Genomic DNA, 20,373 nt, shown 5'->3' on the forward strand with positions numbered 1-20,373 from the left:
CTTGGCTGCAGCCTGCAGGGGAAGAGGCTGTGCTCCTGATGGGAAACCTCCACAGGTGCCATTTAGGAGATGGGAGCGATGGACCCCAGATGAGCCTAGGAATTGGATCTCAGGATTTTTATTTTTTCCAAGTGGACGAAGTTGGTTAGCCTGCAAATGGGAATGCGACCTGCGACACGCAGCTGGGTTTAAAGTGTCTCGCAGCACGGCTGCAAAAGTTTGGGCATCGCCAGGACGGGAAGCAGGAGAATCAGGGTGCCAAAAACAGGTGGGGAGCCCTGGAGAAATCTGAGCACCCAGTTTTCCCTGTTAAAGTAAAGACGAGAGTTTAAAGCCGTTTCCCCAGCTGTTCTCCAGGCATCCATGAAGCCACCCTTAGTTTGCGCCCCTCTTCGCCCAGCTGGCACAACCTGCCCGGGAGCCTCATGTGACTCCCTGGGCAAGAGGCTCCCAGCAGGCAATTACGCTACAAGCGTGCTGAAAGGAAGCCGTTCCCTGCCCTCCCACCAGAGGAAGCGCCATGTGGTGCTCCAGGGAGGGAGAGCGGGTGAATCAGAGCCAACCCAGGTGGAGTTTTCTCATCCAGAGGCCCACACACGTCACTTCACGTGGCAAAGCGGTGGTGCCCACGCCCAGCCTGCAACCACCCCGCAAGCTCTGCCCCAGGGACACGCAGAGCTCTGGATAGAGCAGGGGCCGAAGCTGTGGCCAGGACAACCGCGGGAATGCCCATGGAAGCTGGCCGAGGCGCCATGTGCAGCTTCCTTCCTCCAGGGAAGAGGCAGGTGTGGAAGGGCAAGTTCCTGGAGCTCCTGGGAAGGGACTCCAGATGATCAGTGCAGCAACAAGACCGAGTAATCTCCCAGGTCAAAGGTGCCTTCTCACCAGAGCTAAGCCACGGGCCTCAAACAAACATCCAGTTGCCTTAACTTTCTCCTTGCAGCTCCTGGAAGCAGGCAGAAAAATTCCACAGGCATCAGGCTGAGGAAAGATTGCTTGGCCCGAGGCCCTGGGATCCCACTGAGCTTGGCAAGGACCTCCGGTGTGGTTGAGGGTCCACCTTTGCTGGCCACCCGTCCTCCAGGCCCCTGGGCCTTTCTCGTGTGTGGGCCCCCACCTTGCGTGAATAAGAGTCACACACACACACACACACACAACCAAGCAGGGGGACCCAGTGGCCTGTGCTTCCATCTGCTTGGCAGCCGCCCCCCCCCACTGCAACACAGACACCAACTTTCACCATAAGCCTGCCCAAAAGCAAAAGACGGAAGGAATCCCAGCAGACTTACTTAAAAGGTTTATTTAACTTTTTTTTTTAAAATTTGAGGTAAAATATCTCATATCAACTTCCATAACAAAATACAGAGCTATCAGATACCCCTGGAAAAAATATGTATATTATACATATATTTCTATAACATTACATCATATATATAATATATATGCAAAGTTTTTTTTTTTGAAGACTTTATAGAAAGTGGAACGTCTAAAGGCACTGCACAAAAGCATGAGGACTACTTACATTTTTTTTAGACACAATTTTAATCCTGCTTTACATGGACAAATACCTCAAGCTATGAACTGCTGCCCCGCTGTGTTTAGTTCTTCAGTCAGGGCCATCTCATGGAAAAAAATGTTTTCTTTTTTATTAAAGGAGTGATCAGTAAATACTTTGCCACTTTTTAACACTCTAAAGTTGAAATTTTTTTTCCTAAGAAAATAACCTAATGGGATGCCCCTCGAACCAAAGACCGGATCTCCCTCCCTAAGTCCAGCCACATCCCTAAGGCGCAAAAGAAAAGGAGACAGAGCAAAGCAGGGGTAGAAGAGAAGTCCCCGCACCCCACCCCACCCTCGAGGTAAATTCTTCCCATCCGAGGGGAACCCAGAACACCGTCTCCCCCCACCTCCCCAAGGGGGAGCCAAGGGGTCTGCAGCAGCAGGGGGCTTCTGGGTCTTTAGCCCCCAACTCTGTTCCCCCCCCCGCACTGAAAATACCCTTGCCAAGGGCATTTGGTCAGCCTTTTAACAGCCAGAAGCAGCAGCCCCCCTGCCCACACCCTACTATGTCCTGGTGAGGGAGGGGGGGCCTCGGCAAAAACCCACCTAAGATTTTCTATGGCTACAACACATCAAAACAATTTCCCCAAAGTATGAATGCTTCCTTGATTAGCGGCAGACGGGATGCCGATGCCCCCCCGCCCCCCTGCGCAGCGGATTCAGTTTTTGGCACAAGGAGCTGTTTGGCCTGGCAGGCCCGGATGCCCCTCAACACAGCGCGCCAGGGGAAGGGGCTTCGCTGCCCCCACCGACTCTGCCTGGGGCTGGGGAAGGAGGCACATCTCAGGTGTTGGTAAGCTCTTGGCAGCCCCCTCCCCCCCCGCCCCTGGAGCACCCTAGAGCTGAGCCCTCGTATCCCTGAACAGGCACCGCAGCTCTCAGTGCAGGGGAGCCCCCCCACCCCCAAAGCCCGGAGGCGAAGATCGCAATGGGCACAAGGTGGCAAGGGTGCTAGCCTCCAATCCCCAGCCCTGCCTCTCCCCAAAGAACACAGGCGTCCCCCACCCCGTGACCCCCCCACCCCACCCCTTCTGGCACTTGGGTTCAATAGAAGGAAAGAGTGCACCTCCCAGGTGAAGGAGGCCTGTCACGTTTCAGTTCCTGAGTTTTGGGCCCCACGGCCAGCCCCCTTCCTCTGGGGGGGAAGGGGCCCCGGGAGCCCCTCCCCTCCCCTCCTCCCCCCACGAAGCAGAAAGGCTCTAAGGTTTGGACATGCAAGGGGCAGCTGAAGCAAGGGGGGAAGAGCTTTTGACCGGACACCAGACCCACCGCAGAGAGACCCCCCCTCCGTGCCCCCCACAAGTCACTCAATGGCTTTCTTCACATGCTACAAACGAACTGCACAGAAGCCTCCAATAAACAGAATAGGTGTCCAGAGGGCAGCCCCATTTAGAGCCTCCCCGATCTCCACGGAATCCTTAAGTCCTTCTGGGAAAGGGGCCCATTGAGACTGCCTGCCACAAAGAGCCCCCAGGAAAGAGCCTGGCATGACTGAGGCCACCAACCCCCCTTCTGTCTACTCCCTCCACTCGGCAGCCCCCCCCCAGTCCTCAAGGGGTGCTCTCGCAAAGGGGCCACAGTAAGGCAGTCACAAAAGGGCACAGCCGCCCCGGGCTGCCTTCTCCTCGGAGCTCACCAATCCCTCTGTCTAGGACCCCCACCTCAAAGGCCAGAGCTGAGAAAAGGAAGGAAGGAAGGAAGGAAGGAAGGAAGGAAGGAAGGAAGGAAGGAAGGAAGGAAGGGGGTAAAGGAAGGGCTGCGTTAAAGGCATCTGGGTCTCCGTTTCACTTCCCATCCACATCCCTGAAGGTTCAAGAGCAGAAATTGCCATGGCTTCTTCTACAGTCAAAAAAGATTATTTTAAAGGTGAAAACACCCCACCCCCCACGCTCCCAATATTTCTGAAAATCGCTCTGCAGGCCGCCAAGCCAGCACCCCACCAGCCCCCTAAGCCCTCCGCGGGCTGTCGGCTTCATCTTGCCTCCCAAACTGGAAAGACAGTGCAATGTTCCAGCCCCCACCACCCCAAATTCTGTCTCCCAACACACCGTCCTCCACAAGCGTGAGAGAAGCCTGGCTCTGACTGGGAAGGGAGACCACCCAGAAAGCAACAAGAGAGATTCAGAGAAGCCCCCAGGGCTACCACCACCCCCCCCCCCAAAGAAACAAGAGCGGGTCCATCGGAGGCACTGCTGCTGCATCGGCCACACAGAAATGGCCCAGGAGGGGGCTTTGCAAGCCAAGGAGTCCCCCTCCCTCGGGACATGAAAAACTGCATTTCACCTGCAATGCACACGCGTGCACACGCATACACACACACACAAAGCAACCCCCCCCACCCCGCAAGTTTAGTGAAGCCCTCCTCAACCTCCTCCTGCCCCCCCCCCAGCCAGGAAAACCTTGCTACATTACACCTCGGAGCCGCCCCACGTCCCCCTCCCTGTCCTAAGTATCCACCGCAGCCTTGGGGGCCAGCAGGATATGGGGCGTGTCCAGGCTGCCGGTCCAGGAGGGCTTCCTGCTGGGGGTCTCCTCGGGGGCTTCTGCCAGCCGGTCCCCGTTCCAGCGACGCTTCAGGCGCAGCTTGGGTGGCATGACAGCGTCTTCCCTCTTCTCCAGGGCCCCCAGCTCCCACCCGAGCTCCTGCGCGGGGGGCTTCTCAGTGGCCCCTTCCTCCTGCTTGAGCTTCTTGGCCAGGCTGGGCACCACGGAAATGCCAGGCCACGCTGGGGCGGCCGGATGCAGGAAGAGCCTCTTCTCCCGCGGCAGCTCCGGGCGTCGGGGTGGAGGGGCCGAGCCCTCACTCTCCTCCCGCCCCACCAGGACCCTCTCTGGGGAGTCGGTGCTGCCAAGCTCCTCATCCAAAGGCCTCTCCAGCTTGATTTGGGGGGGCGACGGAGGTGGCCCGCCGCCCCCCTCGCTCTCGTGGCGCTCCCGGTGTTTGCGCCCGGCGGGTGGGGGCTGCAGCTTGATGGGGAAGGGGGGCTGCTCCTCGTGGGGCGGCTGGCAGGTCAGGGGTGGGATGATCAGGCCCGGGTAGCGCGGGAAGGTCCGGGGGCTGAGGTGGTAGTTGAAGACGGAGCAGGCCTGGGAGTGCAAGTAGTGCTTCATCTCCTCAGGGCTGAAGGAGAAACAGCTGCTGCCACCGGGCGCAAAGGGGCTCATGGCCGAGGAGGGGCTGTAGGAGAAGAGGGTGGGGGTCAGTGACAGGGCGGGGGAGAGGGGCACGTTGAGCACCCCCCCACGGGGAGGGAGGGGCGACCCGGTGAAGGGGCTGTGGGCGTCCGGGTAGAGGCTGGCCCGGCCGAAGATGGGCAGCACCAGGTCCGACTTGCGCTTCGGGTGGCCGACGGTGCCCGGGGCGGCTGCCGTGTTGCGGGTGGCCAGGAGGTCGACTCTGCGGTGCCAATCCGGCGACGCCCCGTCCAGCTCCAGCGCCGGAGACACCTTCTCATCCACGCTGCCATTGCTGAGCACCTCCTGGCCCGGCGGCCCCAGGGCTCTGCCCGAGAAGCAGCCCGGCTGGGAATCCTCGCTGGGCGACTGGCCCTCCAGGGAGAAGTGGAAGCGGGACGAAGCCGTGGGCACCGGAGGAGCGCTCTGTGGCACGGCGCCTGGGAGGGAAGAGAGGAGTCGGAGTCAGAGGAGGGTCTCCGGATCACAAACCCACAAGAAGTGAGGCTGGGCTCTCTTGATTTGGGGTGCCCCAGAAGCAGCTTCCGAGGGGGTGTCAGGGAGTTCTGGCAATTAAACCATCGAGATCCAGGCCTGGTGAGGCAGCCCCCACCTTCCCATCAACACTGCCCAGATGCCCAGGAGAAGGTCTGCCCAGCCCCTGCCCTCTGCTGCCATCTGGGCTTCTCAAAGGCTCAGGTTGGGTCCCCTTCCCGAGACCCCCCTTCCCATCTCTAAGAACGCAGCTGCAACTAAGGCCTGTCTTTAGCAAGCGCCCCCTCCTTGCACCCCCAGGTGACAGAATTGGACAGCCCAACTCGGGGGGGGGGGGCAAGGGCAACCCATTCCTGGTCCCCCCCTACAACACCCGGCCTTTGTGTGGCCAGAGGCTCTGCCCAGGCTCCTTGGAGGAAGAGGGCAGAGAAGATTCTTCTGCCCTCCCGGGGGGAGCGAGGCAGTGGAGACTCAGCCTTGGCCCTCTCCCTCCCTCCCTCCCTCCCTCCCTCCCTCCCTAGCAGGGTGGGGCCTCCACCTCCCCAGGCAAGAGGAAAGAAAACAGGCTGTAATCACGGGGCAGCTTCCAGCCGCTTTGCTGGCTGCCAGCCTCAGGGAGCGCAGGGCGTGGCCGAGAGGAATCAGGGTGAGCAACTGCCCGGACTTGTTCCTGCACTTGTCCAGGCCACGGGGGTGCAGCCCTGCTCCGCTCTTGGGCCCCGGCTTTCGGCTGAGGATCACGTGGCCGGACCTTCCTGGCAAGGAGCACTTGCGCCGTGGGACAATTACCCCCCACATATAAAACAAAGAGCTACTACAAGCTGGCAACCAGAGACGAAGGGGGGGGGGTCAGAGACGGGAAGACCGGGGCCTCCTCCCCACAGAGCTGTGGACGAGGAGGGAGGCCTTGGCCCAGGGCACCTGTCCCGAGTGCGCAGAGCCATCCTGGGGGCAAAGAGCCTTCCTCCATGGGCAGGCCGAGGGATGGATGCCTGCATGCACCAGGAACCAGCTCCACATCAGCGGAGGGGAAACCATAACCTGTTGCAAGGGGCCCCTTCAAAAAAGCCACAGCTCTGGAGGTCCACTTGGGGCAGAACCCTGGAAAGCCGCTCGGCTCGCCCTCTTCCCAGCCACACCCAGCACTGCCCAAAGCGTCAGTCAAGGAGACCGGAGCTCCTCTGCCAGGCCCGGGGCGGCTACCGGTTCCCACACTGGGGAGGGCGTCACTCTCTTGGCTGCTTTTTTTCCAGGCCCAGGAAAAGCAGGAATCCAGGGTTGGCAGCTGCTGGGTTGGCAACCCTCGCTCCGCCAGCGGCTGAACGCCAAGCGTGTGATTACAACCAGCGGGGAAAAAGGGCCGCAGTGGAACTCACTGCCCCACGATGGCAGCAGGCATGTCTGGCAGCCCCGGGAAAAGAGGCCGTGCCAATTGGAGCACCCGGTGAAAGGGGGAAAGCCAAAGGCAGAAAAGAGCCGCTCTTCGGCTGGGGAAAAAGCCACGTCGCCGGATGCCCAGCCAGAAAGTTTAGGGGCGGAGGTGAACCGAGACCAGCTGTCCTCCACCCAATTCCCAGATGCTAACGGAGCAGCTGCAACCTGGCAACTGCCACGGACGGTCTGGGCCTTCAGACTGCTCAACTGGAAAGGCCCGGTTTCCGATGCTCCCTCGGGCCAGGCACTCGCCCTCAGCCCAGCCTACTCTGCAGGGAGAGCGTGGGAGTGTTGCCAGCCAGGGTCACTCACAAACAGAACGCATGAAAATATTCCTCTGGCAGAACCGGGCCCTGCTGACTGCTCACCAGTGGGGCGGATGTTCAGGAAGGGGTAACTGGGCATCACGAGTTTGTTGAAGTTGAACTTGTAGGTGAACCTCTTGCCTTTCGTCTTGTGCAGAATCCGCTTGTTGTAGTAGTACCTGCCGAGGGAGGAAAGCCACCCGTCAGTCTCCTTGGGAAGCGCCCGAGTAGCAGGGGACAGACCCAGGCCGGCAGCCCTTCTGCCTGGCCAATTCAGCCTTTACCCCATCCCGAGAGAGGGAGAGAGAGAGAAGTGGAAGGATGGAAAGAGAGGGGGGGGGGAGAAAGAAAGAAAAAGAGAGAGAGAGGTGAAGGATGAGCTCTGCAAATTTCCCCTCCATTATGCAAATGCAGGCCGCGCCTCCTTGTAAGGGACAGAGGGCAGAAGGCTGACAAGGGTGCTCAGCCAAGCCTCAGCTTCCTGTGAAGAAAAGCCAAGGACGTGCCACCTGGGCCACCAGCGCTCACAGCTTGGCACCGGCTCAAGTCCGTCGCTCAGCCAACACAGAGGGTGGGGCACGGGGAAGATCTCAAGAAGGCAGCCAAGGGACGCCAGCAACTTTCTGGAGTGGAAAGTTCAGACCCTGGGAGTTTTTTTTTTTTCACAGAGGTGGCTCCTTGGCAACGCCGACCCACCCGCCCAGGAAATCCATCCCCAATCAGGATCTTTGGGGCAGGCAGGCAGACCCTCCAAAATTATGGGGAGCTTGCAGGGATGTGGGCGCCACACTTGTGGCACGCCAGGGAAGGTGGATCAATGAGCTTCAGTTGGAGTTTTCCAGCAAGCCTCAGAAACTCTCTTGAGGAAGGAACCCAATGCCCAAAGACAGCAGGGGGCAGGTCTGCTCCAGAACCCTCTCTCCCAAGTGCTTCCCGTTCAAGACTGCTGGCATTTCCCAGGCCATGGGGGGGGGGGGTGTCAGAGGAAGGCATCCCCAAAAAAACTCCAGATCCATCTACATCCCAAGGATCCACTTTCGAGGGCCTCGTGTCCTTCCTTCTCCACTGGCATCAGGCTCACCTGAGAGCCCGGCTCAGCTTGTCGTAGTTCATCTGGGGCTTGCATTTCCTCCGGCCCCACAGCCGGGCCACCTCGTCTGGGTCCTTGATGACGAACTCCCCATATTCACCCTGCTGCCAGGCGATCACGTGCCGGAACTCCTCCTTCTGCAACAGCTCCAGGATGAAGTGCCACAGCTGGATCTGGCGGGAGCCTGGGCTGGATTCAGTCTTGTATGCCCAGTCAGGGAAATGATAGCCTGGCAGGCCAAAAAAAGCAAAGCCGGGGGTGGGGGGGAGGTCATCAGAAAGAAGTGGCGACCTGAAAGCCAACCACCTCTGCCCCTTGCCGAACTGAGTGGTGGCGATGTGGCCGCTGTGGCTGAAAAAACATGGAACTAGAAGTCCCCTGTGCTGCCACCCTCCCAGGCACCCCTTTCCAGCCCTTCCAGTAAAGGGATTGGCAGCCCAGGCCGAGGCTGGGAGGAAAGAGTCTGCCGAGGGAGCCCCCTCCCCCAGAACAGAAGAGGAGGAACAAGGTCCTGTCTCCTGGTCCTCCAGCCAAAGCCTTGCCATCTTTGCCACAGGCCCCAAAACCAGACTTCTGCCCAGAAGCCGCCTCACCTCCTCCTCCTTCTGGTTTCTCCACAATGGGGCAGCCTGCCTTCATGTCTCTGCTCCTGGTAGGGTGGCTGGAGGCAGGGGAAAAAAGGAAGGAAAACCATGGTTAGCTCTAGGCGCATTATTATTATTATTTCCCAGAGCACACAAAACACCTCCTCAACCAAGGAAAGGGCCGCTCGGCAGCTCCCACAAAGCGCAATCCAGGGTTTTCGCCACTTTTATCGGGGCGGCAATCGCACCCCACCCGATTTGGCTGCCGATTGTAAACACGGCATTGAATATCAGCACCAGAACGGCTCCAGGGGCTGACACACCTGCGGGAGGAGGATTTCCTCGCCTGCCGCTTGGAGGGGGAGCAGGGGCAGCCCGGTTTTCTGGCAAAATGACGCCCCACCCGCCCAATTCCGAGTCCTTTTCTCGAAGTCCTTCAGGGAGCAACTGCCCCCCCCGCCGCCCCCGGCCCAGATCTCACCGCTTCCTCCTTCTCCTCCTCCGCCGGGGGAGGCCGGGCTAGAGGCGGGAGGGCGGCCGGGCGGCTGTCCGGGAGGCTCCCCGCCGGCTTCCTTCCCTCCGCCACGCCCGTGTTTGGACAATGAAGTCAGCGGGGCCAGTCCAGGGCCGGCGGCGCCGCAGCCTCCCGACTCTCTGGCCGGGCGGCGCGCAGGGCCGATCAGGAGCCTCCTCCGCCCGCGGATCCCGATAGCGCCGCCCGGGGCGTCTCTCGGCAGTGGAGCCCCTGATCGCGCGGTCTGGGCGGCCTGGGAAACCGGGCCCGTCCGGAGGGACTCTCGGGCGCCCGAAGACCCCGCGAGGGCCGAAGCTTCCCTCCCGGATCCCCTCCGTCCCCGCGTGCGGCCCCAGCCCCGCTCCTCTCCTGCCCGGGACGCGGAGGGGAGGATGGGGCCCGGAGTCCCCGCCGACCCCCCGGCCGACCAGCGCCTGGCCGGGAAGGCCCGACCCTCCGCCGCGCTAGGCCCGGGCTCACCTGACCGCCGGCCGGCCGGCTGGGGCTCCGTCGGCGGGTGCGTGCGGCCTGCCGGGCTGCGCGGCCGCTTCTGCTGCTGCCTCCCGTAGCTCCGCCGCCGCAGCTCCTCGCCCACCTCCAGCGCCAGCCACCGGAAACGGAAACGCCTCGTCGACGGGCCGCCCGCCCACACGCCCTGACTCACCGCGCGCCACTTCCGGGGGGAGACGGACGGGCGGGGCGAAGGCGCGCGTCGCTTCCGATCCGCCAGGGCGGGCCGCTCTTGCTCCTCCTCTCTATCATCGTCAGGTTCTCCCTTTCTAGTTCCGCGTCTCCCGACGGGGAAAAGGGACTTTCAGACCGGTCCTCGCACTTACGGCCGTTCCCCGCATCCGCCCCCGGCGCTGCCCCCCCTTGAAGCAGAAAACGAAAGTTCCCTCCGGCTGGGGAAATAAAAGGGGCAGAAAGCGCTGAAGCCCCCATCCTAAGCATCGCCTTGCGGGCGGCTGGCATCCCGCCCTCCTGCTGCCGCCTCCCCCTGGCATGCGTGGCCCTGGAGCCCCCGAGGGAGCCAGCGGAGGAGGAGGGCTCCCCTTGGGCTGGGTCCCAGGTGGGCATCCCTGGAAGGCGGCTGGAGGAGCCCTCCTCCTCTTCTTCCGAGGCAGCAGCACCGCACTGCGGAGAAGCCACCGAACGGCAGCTGGACGGGAAGGCTTTGCGCTTTGCGCTTCGCCCGGCGCTGGCTCCCCTTCGTTGCAAAGGAGCAGCAGCGCGGAAGGCGCCCCAGACGGGGCTCTGTACTCTGGACCAGCGGTCTCCAACCTTGGTGACCAAGACTTGTAGACTTCAACTCCCAGTCAGCTTTGCTGGCTGAGGAACCCTGGGAGCTGGTCCACAAATCTTAAAGTCACCAAGGTTGGAGTCCCCTGCTTTGGACCCTTCGCGTCCTGTCCTGCATGAGGTCCCCCATTGGGCCTCTTCATTGCCCGGCTCCATCCCCGGTTCTCCTCTAGGCACCTTCCCAAGATCAGACAGGAATTAGATTAACGTTTGCTATGAATTCGGTCCTCTGGTGAGTTCTTGAGAGAAGCCTCAGACACTGAAGTCCGTCTGGGATTTCTGATACAAAACTCCCCTCCCCCACACACACATTTTCCCACTTTATAAGAGTGTTTATAACTTCCCGGCCTGTTTTTATGACTGATCCCATTATAGTAACATCTGTGGTGCTGGACTGCTCTGCCAGCAGGTCAGGGATTTCCAGGAATGGTTGAGAGTTATCATTTCCAGCAGCGGACAGTGTCGGTCCCCAGGTGCTGCTTCTGTTGCATTTCAAAATAGGGCATGACCTCACAACCAAGGTGGAACCCAGCCGTCTCGGTTGCCTTGAGACAGGTGAGGATTCCAGCAGCCACAACTCAGCTGGCATCAGGATGCAGAACTGGTTCTCTCTTAATCGGCATCTCCGCAGGTAAAGGCCAAAGCCCCAGAGATTGCCAGGGTGAGCCTTTCGCAGCCATGGCTGGCTGGCCTTGGGAGCAGGGCAGCCCTGGAGATCAGCACAGCCTCTTTGGACCGTCTCTTGAGAGCCCCCTTAACTGGAAGGAGAGCTGGCTCACATTGGCAAATGTTTGGGTCTGGGCACCGGTGGGCTCAATTTCCTGGCAGCTGTTTTTTCCTTTTCTTCTAGATCCATCTACGAGAAGAACAGACCGTAAGTAACTGTCTCTCTGGAACTCAAAGAAAACCTTGTTTTCGTAAGGCAAGGCAAATGGGGGAGATGTTGGTGCTGGAAGGAGAAACCGGGCTTGGGATACCTTAGATATTCCTGAGTCTTTGGCTGCCTTGGATTCCCTGGGTATCTTTTTGTGGGGCACGGCATCACAAATACACTTTGCTCGTCATTTGCAGGCTTTCCGAGGATGACAAAAGGGAAACCCAGAACGGAGCCGAAAGAGACCCCGTTGTAGGGGAAGGTGAGTGAAGACTCACAGAAGAGATTGAAGCTCCGGGAAGTCTTGGGGGCTCTGGAGAGATACCCATGTTTTGAACCAAGGCAGAAGCTTGCGTGGGGCGGAGGGGGGGAAGAGCCTCTACTGACATGTTCTGTGCCCTTCCTATCCTGCTTCCCAGGTTGTCTTCTTCAGCTGCAGCCCCAACCAGGTCCAGCTGCTGCAAATGGTAAGCCTCACAACGGTGGCCTCCAGCCTGGGTGTTGTGACCCAGGCCCAAGTAGGTAGTAGGAAACTCAGTCAGTGTAAAAACAAACAAACTTTATTAGAACAGCTGGGAATTAACTCATTCTCAGCGTAGTTCAACTAAACTAAAGCAAATTCCTCCCAACACAATTCCTCAGTCCTATCACCAACCTTGATCCAATTAGGCAAACTGCCAAAGGCCTTTCTTGGCAAAAGTTCAGAAGACACCGATACAAAATTAAATGCAAGAAGACGAAGCTATCAATGTTGTTTTTTGGCAAAGAGCCCAAACACCATTGCTGGTCTTTTAAGCTTTATGAGAGGGGCCAATCATCTCCTGGCCCTACTCCTGAGTTGTCCTCTTTGCTTGAGCTGCCTTCTGGCAGTTCTTCTCATGCATGCATTAGGAACAGGCTCCTCCTGTTCCTCTGCCTCTCTACTGTCAGCCTCTGGAGGCTCCGGAGTCCGCACATCACTCCCCGATGGCCCTGGCCCCACCTCTGCCTCCGACGCAGAGCCCTCATCCGGGCGTTCCCCAGCTTCCAGGACTGGCCCATGCTCTTCCTCAGCCTCATTGCTGTTCGACTCCGTTGCCAGCTCCGCAGGCTGTTGGCAGACTACAATACCGAGAGCCCAAGCAGCTGCCATTGCTAACTCTACCTCCCCTCCCCTCAGCCGGTGATCCCGAAGGCAAGACTCAGGCTGACCCCTTGGTTCCTGACCCATCGGCCCCCAAGGACATTTCCCCAGAGCCTGCCCTTCCGGCTCCTGTGCCTCCAGAGGAGATCATGGCCCTGATTCAGGAGCTACAAGCTGCGCATGAGTTCCAGTCTTCTCACTTCCAAGAGCGTATGTTGGAAGGGTGCTTTCCCCTGCTCCTCCCTTAGGGGGTTGGGTGTCTGAGCTAAAAAGGCCCCGATTGTAACACCCCCCTTGCAGGCATCACCTCTCATGGGGCTCTCTCCTTCCAGGCAGGCAGGATCTTCGCAGCTGCCATGATTGCCTGAAGTCCATGAAGATCCTCAGGGAGCACCTCCAGGCTGTGAAGACCCGGCTGTGGCACGTGGAGACCATGCTGGGCATTCAAGTCCCACCTCAGGAGCTGGACCCGGAGGAGCAGGAGGAGCCAAGCGCCTGGGAGAGCCCCTGCGACCCAAACCTCTCTCCTGCCCCACCTTTGTCTAATGGGGGTGCCTGAGAGGCGAGCAAAGCTGGCAGAGGGGTCGGCGGGCCTTCTGGAAGGAGGGCAGCATAAATAGAGATCTGCAGTCTCTAACCACGCAAATTCTGGGTGCATTTTTTTTGAGTGCTGCTCCCCAAAATTTCCCTTCATGGATTACTGCCTTGTCGTGGCAAAGAGGCTTGCGTAGTTCAATAAAGCTATGAGCTATGCCGTGCAGGGATACCTAAGACGGACAGGTCATAGCAGAGAGTTCTGTCGTGTCCCACTCCTCCGCTGACGGCCGGGTCAGGGAATTCTGAATCAGGCGTGCCTCTGCAGCTCTGCCAAAGTCCTAGCAAAGTCCTCAGGGCAGGCAGGAAACCAGAAAGTGACTTCAGCAAGATATGTTTAGACTTTGCCTGACTCAGAGAATGCCAGAAAGCAGGTCCTTTATATAGGCCATGGGGTGTGGCTCTATGACTCAGCACTTATCCAGGCCTGCCCCTCCCTTCCTTCTGTTGCCTCCGTCTATCAAGTCTTCTGACGCAAGGGTCACTCCAGTCTGGAGCTGTTGGCAATTGACCTCCCTCAGGCTCACATGCTGTGGAGGAGGGGGAGGGGTCTAGTTGCTCCGTTTGCCTGGGCATGGAGCCAGAGCTGGGGGCTGGAGATACTTCCTCCTCTTCAGCCTGTCTGGGCATGGAGCCAGGGCTGGGGCCGGGAGGCATACTAGACATTCCTCCGTGTTCGGAAGCAGATAAGAAGGCCCCAGCTGTGGTGAGATCGGACGAGACACAACAAGTTCTGACAAAATATGATCCACTGGAGAAGGAAATGGCAATCCACTCCAGTATCTTTGCCATAAAAATCCCCATGGGGTCACAATGGGTCGGACACGACTTCACAACTAAGAACAACCCCAACATTTTTGCTCTGCTGCTTCCCCTATGGCGAGATGGGAGGGGGGGTTGCATTCCTTCGATAAAGGTTGGGTGAATAATAATGCAAGTTGTGGAGGAGGAGGGCAATCGATCAGGCAACCTGTAGCTAAAGAGGACTGTTTATCCTGCTGTCCTGTGAAATGCATTTTCTCCAGTGCTCTGTATTAAAGCAAAATGGATACAGAAATCTGAACATTTCAGAATAAAATGGGAAAATCCACAGGGAGATTCTGACACTGCGCACCCCATCCTCAACCAGCAGAGGGGAAAAGAAAAGAAAAGAAAAAGCAGGATTTAGATCAGGGGTCTCCAACCATGGCAAAGCTGGCTGAAGAATTCTGGAAGTCCACAAGTCTTAAAAGTTGCCAAGGTTGGAGACCCCGGATTTAGATCCCAACGTTAATGCCAACTGGGGAATTCTGGGGATGGAAACGCAACCCCCTGACGCAGCCCAGCCACAGCCATCCTGCCATCCGCGCCGGCCTTTCCTCCGCCCGCTTGGCAGCCAGGTGGCAGACCGACAAAGCCTCTGCAAGCGGGATGCGCGAACCGGGAAAGTTGGAAGCGGCTCCTGGCTCGGGAACCCCAGACTGGGACGCTCTGCGCTTTCGGAGCTCTGGGGAGTGCGGCTGCCTGCTAGGACTGCAAATCCCAGGATGCACCGCGGCTCGGCCGACACCCGCGCCCCGCCCCGCGCCCCGGGAAGCCGCTTGGAAGCGCCGCGGAGCAGGTGAGCGAAGGGCGCCCTGCGCAACGGCCCTCCGGGGCTGGCGGGCGCCGGTTGCAGCTGGGGAGGCGGAGGGGCTGAGCCAGTCCGGTCCCCTTCCCCAACCTGCGCCCCTTGCAGGCACCATGAGGCTGACGCGGCTGCTGGCCATGGGGGAGAAGCTGACCCCCCCCTGGGCCGCCGAGCTCGGCTGGGCGGGGAGGAAGGCGCCCCGGAGGAAGAAGCCCGCGCTGCCGCCCATCCCGGAGGAGGATTGGCAGGTCTTCCGGGGAGACACGGTGAGTTGGCAGCCCGGCGTCGGAAGGCAGGCGCCCCCCCCACCACGAGCCCCCGCCCCAGCCACCCACCCACCGCCCTCCTTTCTCCCCCCCCCCCCGCAGGTGCAGATCCTGAGCGGGCGCGAGGCCGGCAAGCAAGGCCAGGTCATCCAGGTGGACAAGGAGCAGCAGTCGGTGCTGCTGGATCGCCTCAACATGGTAAGGGGTGGGCGTCTATGGGAAGCCCTTCCTTGCAGGGCAAAAGGTTCTCCCGCCCTTGGGACCCCCGCGGGCTTTCCTGGGACTGGGACTGGGGGCTGCAGGCTCCACTGTGCTTCTCTCCCCCAGGGCTACTACTACGCGGACACCTTGGCGGGCAGGACCATGTTTGCCCGGGAGAAGCCGTTGTCCTTGAAGGAGGTGGGCCTGGTGGATCCCACCGACAGGTAAGGCTGGATTGCCTCAGCACCTCCCCCCCGCCCCCTCTTTGGGGGCCATACATCGTTTTGAGTGTCTGGGGGATGCAGTTGTGGGGTGACTTTTGTTCTCCCTCCCTGTGTCGCTTTCCAGGGAAGTGGTGCCCTTTCCCCACCACAAAATCCAATCACTCCTGTTGGGAAATGGGTTGCCTTTGGGCGGCCAGTGGGGCATTTGCCAAGATGGCTGCTTTTTAAAACAAACCTGAAGATTTCTATTGTTTTTTTTGTTTTTTTTTCAAACTCTTGGTCGGGGACTGAATATTGGCCTTTTGTATTCTGAGCGTGGCGTTTGCGAAGCAGTTGGCATTTTGTTTCTTGTAAGAAGTGTTAGACCATGATAATTCTGATTACTTTCCCTTTGGGCCTCTCATGGACGCTCCCCGTTGTGTCCGCTTTGCGTGACCTCAGGCTGCCCACCGAAGTGGCCTGGCGCTACACAGAACAGGGCGAGCGCGTGCGGGTCTCCGTCCGGACAGGCCGGATCATCCCCAAACCCATTGAGCAGAGGGAAGACGGCATCGTCCCTGAGCTTTGGGTCGGTAAGCAGCTTCTCTGCTGAGCAAGGAAGGGAGGAGGATGAGTCAGTGGTCACTTTGGACAAACTTCTGCTTGGCCGTGCCCTAGGGCTGGCTTGTACTTAAAATAGTATGAGGACTGGAACCTTGAAACTGGCTTGACAGACTTTTCTCTCCCGCCCTGTTCCTTGCCAATTCAGATGGCCCAAAGGACACCTCCACCAAGGACACCCTGGAGAAGACGTACACCCCGTCCTTGAAGACCTTTCAAGAGGAAATTATGGAGCGGATGGGAATCGTAGAGACACGGCGGCATAGGAAGTCCTATTGGTATTGAGGCTTCTGCTCCTCCCTCCTTCCCTGGGGAGGGAGACGCAGCAGGAGTCAGAGAAGCTCTGCATTCACACGAGTGTTCACAGGCCGTCTTTTATTAAAGGCTAAGAAGCAACCAATAATAAATACCCCTTAATAGAAAAACAAGTGTATTGTCGTTACAAATGCACAACAGACGGGAGAGACATAAACATTTTGGGCCGCTCCCTCGTCGTCCTCCAAAAGGTCCATTGGCTTGTTTGGCTAGGGTGCAACGGGACACTCCGGGGGACGATAAGGCCAAGTCCTTTCGCTTCTTCTGCATCAGACACTGAGAAGAGACTCATCTAGAGCAGGAGCCTCCTCAGTCTCCTGCGGCCAGGCCCCAGAGGTCGGAGGGCGGCACCTTCTTGGCAGCCACCAGCACCAGGTTCCTGGCAGAGAGCGCTGGGTTGAAGAGAGGGACGAGCTCGCAGGGGAAACCTGGGGGGAGGCAAGAGAAAGGGAGTGGCCTTGGAGCAGCCTTGTTAAAGGGGAGTCAGAAGCAAGGAGCCCTGTCACAGCTCCCCCCAGACCCTCAAAAGCAGGCGGTGAAATCGGAAAAGATGGAACCACCACCACCAGCAGCCCTGGCTTGGGGGTCTGCACTGGGTCCTCTCTGCTCTAAGTGCTACCTGCACCGAGGCAGTAAGACGCTATTGGATGCCGAGACTCCAGATGCAGCTTACCTTGCTCCTGCAGGTAAATCATGCGATCAAGGAGAATAAGGGTCTCCACCAAGGGAGCCAGCAGGAGAGCAAGGCTGAAGAAGACCACCACCCGCTGCTGCTGAGCTGGAGAGGCTGGCTCCAGGGGCCCACTGGGGCTCATCCCAACACGCTCCAGTCCCCGACGAGCATACCTGCCCGGGAAGGAAAGGCTCCACTTGCTGTTCTGGACTGAGGTCTTGGGGGCTGGTGGGAGAAGTGGTACCAATCCCACCAGCTGGGGAAGGTGCCCCCGCAGCTCCCGGAAAGAGGCGGGGCTCACTCACTGCTCAAAAGTCATCTCGTGGGTCTTGGGAATGGCCTGCACCCCAAGGCGTTTCTTGGTGGGATCAATGGCCCGGATCAGGGTCTCCAGCCTGGCCCGGTAGCAGTGCGTCTTGAGCGAAGGACTGTTGTGCTCCAGCCGCAGAATGTAGTCCTCCATGGCATGGCAGGCACCTTCCCGGGCCTTGTAGGAGAGCTGGTGGCCGGGCAGACCAGCCACCCAGTTGCTCAGGGGGTAGCCGGGCTGGGTGCCCTCTCCGGTGCTCAGCTTCATGTAGCAGCAGGACACGGAAGTGATGCCCACAATGTCGGGGCAGGCCACAAAGAGCCGGAGGAGGGTCGCACTGAGGTCCCCGCAGGCATGCAGGCCAGTGAGCAAAAGCGGCCCCTGGGGGTATTGTGCTTGCAGGTGGGTTGGTGGGTTCTGCTCCAGGGAGTCTGGCCCATTCCCCCCACGGTCTGCACCTCCCTTTCCAGCCTCAGTTTCCCTCGGTTCACAAGGCTGGGTGGGTTGGCGGCCTGAGGTTGTTCCCCGCGAACTCCCATCTCCCACGGCCTTCCCCGAGCGCAGCAGCTGCACGAACTCTGGCCACGGAGTGTCCGGATTGATCCAGCCCACCACGAGGCTCGGCCCCTGGACAGGAGGGGTGTCTGGAGCCTGCAAGACGGAGGGCCGCAATCAGGAAAGTCGCAGCCAGAGCAAGCCCAGGAGTCGCCTCCCTTCCGCCCCACTCACCTGCCGCCTGGCACGCTCTTTCTCCAGCTCCAGAGCCAGCGCCCGGTCAAACTTGGCGGCCTGAGCAACCAGCCGGGCGTCTCCCTCCACGGCCGTGACCGACAGCCGCAGCCCAAAGGCCAGGAAGCGGGCGAGGTGGCCCTGCAGGAGGGAGGAGAGGCCGATGCCGAGGAGGCACCCGTGGCCAACCAGGGCAGGGGGGCCCAGAGCCAACCCCCCCACTCCACCCCAGGCTCACCTGTCCGGCGCCCACATCCACCACCCGGCGGCACCCGGTCAGCTCGCTCAGCCGCTTCAGCACCTGCCGGGCAGAGGGCGGTCAGGGTTTCTTCGGTCCCCCCCAGGCCCCCCTCCCGCCCGTCCCGCACCTGCGCCAGCTGCCGGACCTCGTGCTGCTTCTTGGGCCGCAGGTGCCTGCGGAAGCGGGGCGGCAGCGGGGGCTCGCGGGCGGCGGCGGCGGGGCGGCGGGGGAAGGGCAGGGCGTGGGCGGCGGCGCGGAAGGCCAGCAGCGACAGCGGCCACAGCTCGCCCGGGCGGCCTTTCCGCAGCAGCAGCGCCGCCACCTCCGGCGGGGAGAGCTCGCCCAGCGCCGCCTGCCAGCCGCGGGGGAGGCGCCCCCAGAGGTCGTCGCTGAAGAACTCCTGCAGAGAGAGAGAGAGAAAGAGAGAGGCGGGGGCGGGGCGGCTCAGCGGAGACCACCGGCCCCGGGAGAGCGGGAGCGGGAGGGGGCGGGGCTTACGATGACGTAGGCGTCGGTCAACGGCCGGTAGAGCGCGAGGACGCGGACCAGACTGGCGGCCAGGCGCTTCTGCTGCTCCAGGGCGAAGCCGCGCATGGTGGACAAGTTTGTCCCCGGGCGCCCACCGTCCGCACTCCCCGCCCACCGCCCGAGGCGCGCTTCCGGGTTCGGACGGAGAGGCCTCTGTCCGCCGGTCGGTAGGCCAGCAACTCCCTCCCTTTCTCCCCCGCCCCCGAGCTCTCCCTCTCGGCTGGGCGAAACTGCGGCCAAGCGGCGCCGGTTTCCAAGCTTCGGGAAAGGCCGTGAAACGACTTCCGGTGTGACCGGAAGTTTCCCCCGCCGGGCGGCGCTTCCGCATCCGGGTCGGCGGCGCGGTGCCGTGGCGGCAGGACCAGGTGGGCGTGGGGTCCCCCTTGGCGGGGCGGGGGGGGGGCTGGAGGCGCCCATGACGCGTCCGGCCGGCCCGCTGTGATGCCACCGGAGCCCCGCCGCGGTCACAAAGCCGGGCCTGGGCGCCTCTTGGGCGCGGGAGGTGGAGAAGGAGGAGGAAGCCCGGCCAGCCAAGCCCTAGTCGGCCCCCCGGCCTCGCAGCCTGGACGGAGCCGCTCAGGTGCCCGGGGGGGGGGCGGCGATCGGGAGGGCGAGGGGCTGTCTCAGGGGTCTCCTGCCAAGGGGCGGGGGGAGGAGGGGGCGGAGGGGGCCCCCCGGGGATTCACTCCTGCCCCCCTCCGTCCGTCTCTTGCAGGGCAGCCATGCCGACCTGCCCGTCTCCTCCTGCAGCCGGAGCCCTCTAGAGAGCCGCTTGCAACTGTCCTTGCTGATCCGGTGCCTCCTGCCTGGGCGCCATGTCGGACATCCTGCTCAACCTGGACACGGTGCTCTCCCAGCCGCCCCAGAAGAGCTCCGGGGGCAACAAGAAGCACCAGCGCTTTGTCAAACGCCGTCAGTTCCTGGAGCGGAAGGGCTTCCTGAAGCAGAAGCAGCTGCCCTTCCAGCCGACCCTGCCCAGGCGGGATGCCTCACTCGGCTGCTCCGCGGGACCCGACCGGGCCAAGAAGAAGCAGAGAGTGGAGGCAAAAGAAGGCAGCAAAGCCTTGCGGAGGAGGCCCGGCCAGCCAAGCCCTAGTCGGCCCCCCGGCCTCGCAGCCTGGACGGAGCCGCTCAGGTGCCCGGGGGGGGGGCGGCGATCGGGAGGGCGAGGGGCTGTCTCAGGGGTCTCCTGCCAAGGGGCGGGGAGGAGGGGCAGGGGCCCTTCGGGATTCACTCCTGCCCCCCTCCGTCCGTCTCTTGCAGGGCAGCCATGCCGACCTGCCCGTCTCCTCCTGCAGCCGGAGCCCTCTAGAGAGCCGCTTGCAGCTGTCCTTGCTGATCCGGTGCCTCCTGCCTGGGCGCCATGTCGGACATCCTGCTCAACCTGGACACGGTGCTCTCCCAGCCGCCCCAGAAGAGCTCCGGGGGCAACAAGAAGCACCAGCGCTTTGTCAGACGCCGTCAGTTCCTGGAGCGGAAGGGCTTCCTGAAGCAGAAGCAGCTGCCCTCCCAGCCGACCCTGCCCAGGCGGGATGCCTCACTCGGCTGCTCCGCGGGACCCGACCGGGCCAAGAAGAAGCAGAGAGTGGAGGCAAAAGAAGGCAGCAAAGCCTTGCGGAGGAGGCCCGGCC

General features: G+C 61.0%; 4 protein-coding genes across 8 annotated transcripts; 2 read left to right on the forward strand and 2 right to left on the reverse strand.

Annotated features, from left to right (window-relative positions):
- Positions 1–1,284: 1,284 nt before the first annotated feature.
- On the reverse strand, positions 1,285–9,787 carry LOC131186487 (ETS translocation variant 3-like). 2 transcript variants are annotated; one of them, XM_058160122.1, is made up of 5 exons: positions 9,637–9,787; positions 8,652–8,719; positions 8,050–8,287; positions 7,032–7,147; positions 1,285–5,174 (listed from the first exon to the last, which is right to left on the reverse strand). In XM_058160122.1, the coding sequence occupies exons 2-5, from the start codon at positions 8,695–8,697 to the stop codon at positions 4,006–4,008; spliced, it is 1,569 nt and encodes a 522-aa protein (XP_058016105.1). In that variant the 5' UTR covers positions 8,698–8,719; positions 9,637–9,787; the 3' UTR covers positions 1,285–4,005. The 2 variants fall into 2 exon arrangements, with proteins under 2 accessions (XP_058016105.1, XP_058016106.1); XM_058160123.1 differs by having other exon boundaries at positions 8,652–8,707; positions 9,637–9,778.
- Positions 9,788–14,303: 4,516 nt separating this feature from the next.
- Positions 14,304–16,374, forward strand: MRPL24 (mitochondrial ribosomal protein L24). Its single transcript, XM_058160125.1, has 6 exons — positions 14,304–14,646; positions 14,764–14,921; positions 15,024–15,119; positions 15,249–15,346; positions 15,788–15,918; positions 16,095–16,374. The coding sequence occupies exons 1-6, from the start codon at positions 14,319–14,321 to the stop codon at positions 16,229–16,231; spliced, it is 948 nt and encodes a 315-aa protein (XP_058016108.1). The 5' UTR covers positions 14,304–14,318; the 3' UTR covers positions 16,232–16,374.
- Positions 16,303–19,102, reverse strand: METTL25B (methyltransferase like 25B). 4 transcript variants are annotated; one of them, XM_058160121.1, is made up of 7 exons: positions 18,713–18,844; positions 18,342–18,614; positions 18,212–18,274; positions 17,974–18,114; positions 17,240–17,895; positions 16,935–17,107; positions 16,303–16,689 (listed from the first exon to the last, which is right to left on the reverse strand). In XM_058160121.1, exons 1-7 carry the CDS (start codon positions 18,806–18,808, stop codon positions 16,571–16,573), a joined length of 1,521 nt encoding a protein of 506 aa, XP_058016104.1. In that variant the 5' UTR covers positions 18,809–18,844; the 3' UTR covers positions 16,303–16,570. The 4 variants fall into 4 exon arrangements, 3 of the variants coding, with proteins under 3 accessions (XP_058016104.1, XP_058016101.1, XP_058016103.1); XM_058160118.1 differs by having other exon boundaries at positions 18,342–19,102; XM_058160120.1 differs by lacking the exon at positions 16,935–17,107 and having other exon boundaries at positions 18,342–19,102.
- LOC131186787 (interferon-stimulated 20 kDa exonuclease-like 2) lies at positions 18,974–20,054 on the forward strand. The gene is made up of 3 exons (XM_058160710.1): positions 18,974–19,107; positions 19,458–19,877; positions 20,006–20,054. The coding sequence occupies exons 2-3, from the start codon at positions 19,558–19,560 to the stop codon at positions 20,052–20,054; spliced, it is 369 nt and encodes a 122-aa protein (XP_058016693.1). The 5' UTR covers positions 18,974–19,107; positions 19,458–19,557.
- Positions 20,055–20,373: the final 319 nt, after the last annotated feature.

The sequence above is a fragment of the Ahaetulla prasina genome, chromosome 17 (assembly GCF_028640845.1).
Source record: "Ahaetulla prasina isolate Xishuangbanna chromosome 17, ASM2864084v1, whole genome shotgun sequence".
Taxonomy (NCBI): Eukaryota; Metazoa; Chordata; class Lepidosauria; order Squamata; family Colubridae; genus Ahaetulla; species Ahaetulla prasina.

Coding starts and splice junctions, on each gene's coding strand:
- LOC131186487 (XM_058160122.1), bottom strand. CDS start 8,697: ATGAAGGCAGGCTGCCCCATTGTGGAGAAACCAGAAGGAGGAGGAG. Junction 8,288..8,651: donor GAAACCAGAAGGAGGAGGAG/GTGAGGCGGCTT, acceptor TTGGCCTGCCAG/GCTATCATTTCCCTGACTGG. Junction 7,148..8,049: donor AAGCTGAGCCGGGCTCTCAG/GTGAGCCTGATG, acceptor CTCCCTCGGCAG/GTACTACTACAACAAGCGGA.
- MRPL24 (XM_058160125.1), top strand. CDS start 14,319: ATGCCAACTGGGGAATTCTGGGGATGGAAACGCAACCCCCTGACGCAG. Junction 14,647..14,763: donor TTGGAAGCGCCGCGGAGCAG/GTGAGCGAAGGG, acceptor CGCCCCTTGCAG/GCACCATGAGGCTGACGCGG. Junction 15,347..15,787: donor CTGGTGGATCCCACCGACAG/GTAAGGCTGGAT, acceptor GCGTGACCTCAG/GCTGCCCACCGAAGTGGCCT.
- METTL25B (XM_058160118.1), bottom strand. CDS start 19,070: ATGCGGAAGCGCCGCCCGGCGGGGGAAACTTCCGGTCACACCGGAAGT. Junction 18,115..18,211: donor TGGATGTGGGCGCCGGACAG/GTGAGCCTGGGG, acceptor TCCCTCCTGCAG/GGCCACCTCGCCCGCTTCCT. Junction 17,896..17,973: donor AAGAGCGTGCCAGGCGGCAG/GTGAGTGGGGCG, acceptor TCCGTCTTGCAG/GCTCCAGACACCCCTCCTGT.
- LOC131186787 (XM_058160710.1), top strand. CDS start 19,558: ATGTCGGACATCCTGCTCAACCTGGACACGGTGCTCTCCCAGCCGCCC. Junction 19,878..20,005: donor GCCTGGACGGAGCCGCTCAG/GTGCCCGGGGGG, acceptor CGTCTCTTGCAG/GGCAGCCATGCCGACCTGCC.